The 7,433-nt window shown below is 45.4% G+C and overlaps 1 protein-coding gene across 1 annotated transcript in view; it reads left to right on the top strand.

Moving 5' to 3' along the window:
• Positions 1-203: 203 nt before the first annotated feature.
• HGSNAT (heparan-alpha-glucosaminide N-acetyltransferase) overlaps positions 204-7,433 on the top strand; it is a gene marked incomplete at its 5' end in the record, with an annotated part of 11,333 nt that continues 4,103 nt past the window's right edge. Inside the window, 10 exons of the mRNA XM_010289481.1 lie at positions 204-343; positions 853-974; positions 1,937-2,006; positions 2,664-2,733; positions 3,825-3,931; positions 4,402-4,478; positions 4,982-5,012; positions 5,913-6,073; positions 6,436-6,551; positions 7,248-7,369. Coding sequence (XP_010287783.1) covers positions 204-343; positions 853-974; positions 1,937-2,006; positions 2,664-2,733; positions 3,825-3,931; positions 4,402-4,478; positions 4,982-5,012; positions 5,913-6,073; positions 6,436-6,551; positions 7,248-7,369 — 1,016 coding nt within the window. The remainder of the gene's footprint in view (positions 344-852; positions 975-1,936; positions 2,007-2,663; positions 2,734-3,824; positions 3,932-4,401; positions 4,479-4,981; positions 5,013-5,912; positions 6,074-6,435; positions 6,552-7,247; positions 7,370-7,433) is intronic.

Below are 7,433 nucleotides of genomic sequence, written 5' to 3'. Positions count from 1 at the left end.
GCTTCTCTGGCGTCCCCCCGTGGCTTCGTTTGGTTGTTTGGCTTCGGTTTTACCGCCGAGCCGCACGCCGGGAGGCTCCGCAGCGCGGCGGGAGCTGCTCCAGCCCCTGGGCATCTTCCCTTGTCTTTGCTGCTGTGCAGAACAGGACCCCCTTTCACTCTCCTTTGGCACTAATGAGCTCCATTTACCCTTTTCTTCCATAGTGCTCGTACCAGTTCCTGGCCTTCGTCCCACCAAGCAACGGGAGCCTGAGAAAACCGGGCACAGTGGTGGTAACGGTTGATACCCAGCATCCGCTCACCCTTTCACTCAGCGGCTCCACGGGTGACAGAGAGCTCTGCAAGTACGTGGTGCGGCCCCAGAGAACACCTGAATAGCTCTATCCTATATTTTGGGGTTGTTCTTTTGAAGCTGGGTGCCTACTTACTGCCTGCTCGTGACGTCCTTTTTCCTGACTGTTTAGACCTAGAGTTCAGTCTTCCCCCCACTGCTGTAAGTGTGGCGTACGTTGTAATTGTGCTGAAAGGATCTAGGCACAAGCAGGAGCCGAAATGGTATGCGTTGAGCCAGCATGTGCAAGCGCCTGGTTTCTCTTGCAGAGAGGCTGTAGTTCAAGAAGACAGGTGATGTAGTAGGCAGTGCATGTGTGGTTAGGCATCAGTGTTGGGCTAGGGGAGGGTAGTGCTTGGCAAAGGCAGAGCCAGGCAGCGCCTTGCTGGATCACACTGTTAGGCCACGTTTTCAGCTTGCCTTTCCTACACGCATTCAGGCTTACAGCACCCCAGATGCTGCTGTGGTACCTGCACGTAGCGGTGATGGCTCAGCAAGTTTCATTTCCTTTATCCTTTGCAGGATTCAGTACCATTTTGGAGAGTTTGGCAATTATTCCCTTGTGGTAAAGACCCTAAGTACAAGCACCAAAACTGTTTCTTGTGACCTAGTCATCAATGAAGGCCCTATCAACAGCTACCTCCGTATGTAATGCTCTGTTTTCCCCTTTCATTCTACAACTTGCATGTCTCCCAGCAGAACCAGCTTCCTAAAAAGCCTGTGCAGCCACTCATGCTGTGCTGAAGATGTGTCATGGGCTTGCTTCTCTTCTCTCTCAGCATCTTACCTCCTTACGTTTTATACACCCATCTTGAGGCCCTGACCAGGATCAGGCCTCTTCACGTGATATACTGTATGACCACAACCTTTCTGCAGCAGGGATAGCCCAGAAAAATCAGTGGGTATGTGTCTGGAGGGAGGTATTTTTGAAGTTAGTTCCTGTTTCCCTGCATGTTTATGTATGTACACAGAGTCTTCCGTCTCCTTCCCTCTGTCTTGCTTCTCTCACAAAATGGGAAACAATTCATACAGTATTTGGATTTTTGTGTGTTACTGCACTTTTAATTTTAAACCTCAAGTCTTGCTTTTTTGTTCATCTCTTTTCCAGGGCTGTTTCTAACTCTCATCTACGTCTCTTCCATTCTTTTCTTTTACATTAGGTTATTCTTCAGTCCTTCCAGTTTTCTAGCTGTAAAGAAAAATTCTCCACGCTTGTAAACTTGGTGTATTACCCTCTCCCCTGTCATCTTCATGTTGAGGCTGTTTCTAAATCTCTAGTTTCTCCTTCAGAACATATAGCATATCGACTTTCCTCACCATTACCTTGTGATGCAGTGCAGTTTTATTTTGCCTTTTTTATGCCAAGATGTGCAGTCACTGAGCTACACTTTGAAACTAGCCTGCTTTTGTTTTGGGTTGCTTTGGGGTTTTGTTATGTTGCGGTTGTTTTTTTTCTCTGGGATTCAAGCTGGGGGTATGTATTGCATGGAGAAGGTGGTGTGATGATTGGTGGGTCGGGCTTTTTGTCGTGTTTGTGTTACACTTGGCCAAGCCCAGGCTGCTGTTAGATCATTTATAGAGTTGTGTTCTTCTGTCTTTCATGTAGCTATTCTCTTTGCTTTCCTGGTTTACATGGGCATCCTTGCTATCCTGATTGTCGGGCGCCTTTTTATGAAGTAAGTGAACAATATTGTAATAGCTCCTCGCACGTGAAGTGGGGCTGCCAGTTTAAAAACACGCGTCATAGTGTGGTAGTGCTTCAGAGTCCCACTGTAGCCCTGCTTGCGTATCAGATCCTGTTATCGGGTTGCCATCTACAAGTTAAGCTGTGGTAGCTGTCCATATGATAATAAATACAGAGTGGTAAGATTTCCCTTGAGGTTTATCTTGCAGCCTTTTTTATCTTGCGCGTGGAATAGTTACTGTGGAGCAGGTGATGTCTGCTGTAAGCTCGTGCACACCCTGCCTCACCCTGTCGTGACTTGTTCCTGGGTCTATCCCTGAATCAGTGGTAGAAGTCAGTGGGACCTAAGCATGTATAGCATATGCAGCCTTCCATCCTGTGTACTGAATGACATGAGCCACCCCTGCCTGTAAACAAGCAGAGAATAAAGCCCCCAAAGCTGAGCTTGTGGCAGTGTAATTCCATAGCTGGACTTAACTGAGGTCTTAGGTACTGGCTGAATCTCAGTGTTACGTATGTGAGTGGGGAAAACAGAAATAGGGACTGACCAACTTTTTATTTATGCTGCTAAATAGTTGATACTAAGATGAAATTGGCTATAAAGTACGTCTTGTTTTGTTCTGTGTTTTAAACTGCTACTAATTTTCAGAATTGATCCAGTCAGAAACTGGGTTTACAAGAAACTGAACCCCAGAGAAACTGATCGTCTGATTAATTCTGTGAGTGACCACAGTATCTTTAATTCGCATTCTGTAGTGTTTTCATCTCTGAGGAACACACGCTATCCAGACATCTGGGGACTTGTTTATTACTAATCATCTTCCCCTTGTGCACGTTCCCCTTTGGCAGATCTTGTCAGACAGGCAGTTTTATGTCAATGGAGAGTGCTAGAGTGGGTTTCCACGCAAGTTTAGTGGATTCCCAGTAGAGCTGTTGCAAGTCTTGAACATACAGCTTTGTGTGTGTCCTCTTTAGTTCCCTTGAAGCAAATGTGTTGGTGAAAATACTGTCCCCTTCTGACATAGACAATGTAAGTGAAGGGAAGAAATAGCAGCTTTCATGGCCGCTTCCAGCACAGTAGGAATTTTAGCAGGATCTACCATCAAGATTTCTCTGTCAGCCCTAGAGTTTGCATTTCTGTGTAAGCCATGTTTTGTATTAGAATATAGATAGATCATTGTAGTCTGGGCTTCACATCTAGGAGGTCCAGACCTGTCTAGAATCAAAAGATTTGGGAGCAGAGCTCTGCAGCAATTCTTGTAGTTGTTCATCTCCATAGCTGTGTTACTGCGATGTCTGCTTCTTTATGCTGTCACTGGGGCTGATCAGAGGGATTTGGGGAACTCTATTGGAAAGAAGCCACTCCTGCATTTAAAAGGATTTATTTTCTGCTGGCTTAGCTCTCTAAACAGTTTCTCTGTGGTGTCAGACAAGTGCCAATGGGATGGATCTTCTTTGAGCGTCAGCAACTGGATCTGCTCAGCTCTGTTGTAAAGCAGCAACTCGCAGGGATGGCAAGTCTGTGGCTGATTTGGACTGGACCCAGCTCTCATGAGTCTCAAACACAGCTCTTTTCACTGCATTGTTGTTTCCACCCTGGTCAAAGGTGGAGTGTGGAGCAGCTGGAAATATTATTGCAATATGGTGGAGCCATGAAGGGGTTAGAAGTAGCAAGTGGGGAAACAAAAGGAAGAGGAAGATGGGGAGAACAAACACAGTATGTCAGAGTTTGTAGTCGGCTGACCTCTCTTCTCTAGGCAGCTGCTGCAGCTGCTGACTTGCCCTTCGTGTGTCTGGTTTGTTCCCAAAGGAGCTTGGGTCCCCGAACACAACAGACTCCATTAGCAGTGATCCCACCCTGCATTTGTGGAGCACAGCTTCTCGGCAGCGGCTGCGTTCCCTGGACACGTTCCGAGGGTGAGCATAAGACCTTGCTGAAAAGCAGCTCTTCCAAGGGGAATGAGGTTTTTCCAATGGTGGTTTGACAGTGTATGGAAATATACAGCAGATGGACAGTTCAAGGGGTCTGTTTTACTTGGAAGATAATTAGGGTTTTAATTCTTGGATTTTCTGAAACACTTTGTAGTTGATCTAGTTTGAGGAAACATTGAAGTTGTGGCAGAGGGTGGAAAAGAACAAGATATGTTCAGTGCAAAAATGCTACATGAAGGAGCTAGCTTTGGTTCACCGCCACCCATGGTCTTTGAAACACTGCTTCCTGGGTGGCAAAGCTGGAAACTTTGTACATAATCTTGCTTTAAAAATAAAATAAATCAGATCTCACAGTTAGAAATGTTTTAATGGAGGTAAACACGGAGGTGTGTTCATATATACATATTTCATTGACATGTGATACTTTGTGTGTGTTTTTGTTGTTGTCTTTTTAGGCTCTCTCTTATAATTATGGTGTTTGTTAACTATGGAGGAGGAAAATACTGGTTCTTCAAACATGAGAGTTGGAATGGTAAAGTACAATTGAGACAGTTAATCTGGGTTTTAACTGCGGCAGTCTATAGTCCTGCTTATCACACATTGATGGGATGGTTTCAGATTACACTCTGTGTATAAACTTTTCATTTTTGGACACAGGTTCATATCTTAAACTTTTCTTGTTTAATGACCACAGTCAAGCTGATGATGCTCAATGCTGTACAAACATAATGCCTTGACAGACAAGCTGATGGTGAAGGGGTCAGGCATTGTGCTGACCTAGTGGAGAACAGCAAGTATCCTATCCCTGAAGTCTTTTCCAAGACACAGCCATCAGTTCTGCCCTATTTTTGAAGAATGGTAAAAGCACTGAAGCAAAATGATTAGCTCTTTGCAAGTTTTCTTTATAATGTTTTCAATTTTGGGGCATCGAACAATTGCAAGCAGCCTGCAATTTCTCTGGAAACTCAACAATAATGTTGTTAAAATTTAGGGAGAGTTCAAGCTAAATAATATATTCCTTCCATTTCTCTGTAGGATTAACAGTGGCAGATCTGGTGTTTCCGTGGTAAGTCTTCCTGAAGAATATTCTTGTGTCTAGTGATTATGTTAAGGGTTGCAAGGAGAATATTAAATGCACCGTGCTTCCATGTGGAAATGTATTTGGAGGGGTGAATTTGTGTTAAAAGGTTGATAGGAATCTGCCCCTCCAGATAACAGCAGCATCCTTACGAACCCGGAGAAGAGCTAAGGGCTTGTGGCTGTCTCACATCCTCCTTCCTCCCCCCACACAATGCCAGTGGGAGGTCCAGGGTTACCCTGCTGGTGGAAGTACAGTATCCCTGAGGAGCTCATTGCCACACTACTGTGTTGAAGGCAGTCAATCTGGCAAGTTTCAAAGCTAGACTGATGCATATCCAGAGATAAAATAGCCAAGGGAATTTTGGATTAAGCTAATCTCTCTATGACCAAAGAATGGTCTTTGGGGAAGCAACTACCCCATCTGCTGTTAGCATTCTTTTCTAAAATACACCGGTTGCAATTACCCTTGGAGGTGGGAGCTGGACTTTGGCTGTGAACCTAGTCTAGAGGGGAGGAGCAGGTCAGTTCTGAATTTGAATGATAGATTTGCAGCTTGTGTTTTACTGCTCTGAAGATGCTAATTTAATTTTGGGTAATGGAATTTTATGGTGGCATATGTATTGCTGTAAAAAGACCAGAATGCAGTTACTTCCCTGAACTTTATTGCCTCAGCTGGCCACTGAAAGAGGTGGAAAGGTCCCATAGTGCAAGCTCAGTTGTCTGAGAATTCCTATCCATCAGAGGAAATGAAGTTGTCCAATTTCACTCAATCCATGCATTTTTGTTGGGCCAATGCAGGCTACTCTGTTAGCTTTAGTGATTGCTGTTATGCATATATGTGATGAGGCATCTGTCAGCTCCATTTCCCCTCTGCTCTGGTCTCCAGGTTTGTGTTCATCATGGGGACATCGATATCATTGTCACTGAGCTCCATGCTGAGGTGGGGAAGTTCCAAGCAGAAGGTGCTTGGGAAAATCCTCTGGAGGAGTTTTCTGCTAATCCTGCTGGGAATCATAGTTGTGAATCCCAATTACTGCCTTGGACCATGTGAGTGGAACTTGCTCTCTTCGTTGTATTTCTGCAACTGTTCCTGCCTCCTTGGCTGGGCGGTTGAGAGAACAGTATCAGCCGTGCTGTACTGACCAGCTGCATGGGGGCAGTTTGATGGTATCCAGTCAGTTCTGCACTGACACAGTTCTCTCAGTTTGAGCCTTGCGCTGACCACTGTTTATCACCTTAGTGGTGACTTTCCCAGGGTTATGGTTTGCAGAAAGTGGGGTGGCAGAGTGGAGGTGTCCCTTGTACCTGCAGGTGCAGTGCGTCTCAGCTCTCCCTGGAGAAGGGCAGCTTTTGTATTTACAGAAGAGCCCATGTCTGCTCCTTTTCTGCATTGCTTGCATGTTTTCCAGTGTCCTGGGATAATCTGCGTATTCCTGGGGTGCTCCAGAGGCTAGGATTCACATACCTGGTGGTTGCTGCTCTCGAACTCCTGTTTACAAAAGCTGGAGCTGAGAGTGGGACCTTGGTGAGTTATGTGGGGAGATGACAAGTGATACAGAAGGGTTTGGGAGCTTTTGCTGTTGTTTGGGTACAAAGAACACATGAGAAATAATGAGAAAACAGGTAGCATCTTACCTGATGTGTAGTGCAGTGTGACCTGGCAAAAATTTTGGGGAACACGCACCCTTCAGTGTCCCAGTCTGCATTTTATCCCATCCAGCTTTGCTGTATTTGAGGATTTTACTGATCCATTCAGATAGTGCTTAGAAGCAGGCATTCCCAGGCACTTCTGATGACTTTCTACCACCAAGAGACCCCAGGGACAGGCATCTCTCTGCTGAGTCCTGTGGCCTGTGCTTTGTCCAGTTAATTTTGGCAGTGTTTTTTCACAGCAGGGGAAAGTAATATTGCTTTTTGGCCTTTCTGGAGTCTGTTTTCCCAAAAGGCTTTTGTTCTACTCATGAATCAAAATTCCTTTTGACATTTTCCAAGCTGAAAAACATTGTGGGCTTTTGTTTTGGTTTGTTTCTCCCCCTCCCCCAAGCAACTAAGTGTCTGGAAATCCTTTGTGAAGATGAAAGGTCTGTTGGTAGAACGCAGTTTTGTAATAACAACAACTCCCTCTTGCATCTGGGGGGCTGCCTGCCAGGAAGTACAGGATGTCCCCAAGGGCATGGTTTTTACTTGTCAGCTAATACCCCCCTCCCTCTGTCTCATGCAGGAGACTCCATGTCCTGCTCTGCAGGATATTCTCCCCTACTGGCCCCAGTGGATTTTCATTCTGATGTTAGAAGCGATTTGGCTCTGCCTGACCTTTTTGTTACCAGTGCCAGGTTGTCCCAGGTAAGACTGTGCACTCAGACTACTTTCTAGGGGGGCACCAGATTGTTTTTGTTCTACTGAGTAG

This window comes from Phaethon lepturus, unplaced genomic scaffold (genome assembly GCF_000687285.1).
Source record: "Phaethon lepturus isolate BGI_N335 unplaced genomic scaffold, ASM68728v1 scaffold11626, whole genome shotgun sequence".
Classification (NCBI taxonomy): domain Eukaryota; kingdom Metazoa; phylum Chordata; class Aves; order Phaethontiformes; family Phaethontidae; genus Phaethon; species Phaethon lepturus.
The sequence above is the reverse complement of the archived record's forward strand: the minus strand, read 5'-3'. Positions and strand labels throughout refer to the sequence as shown.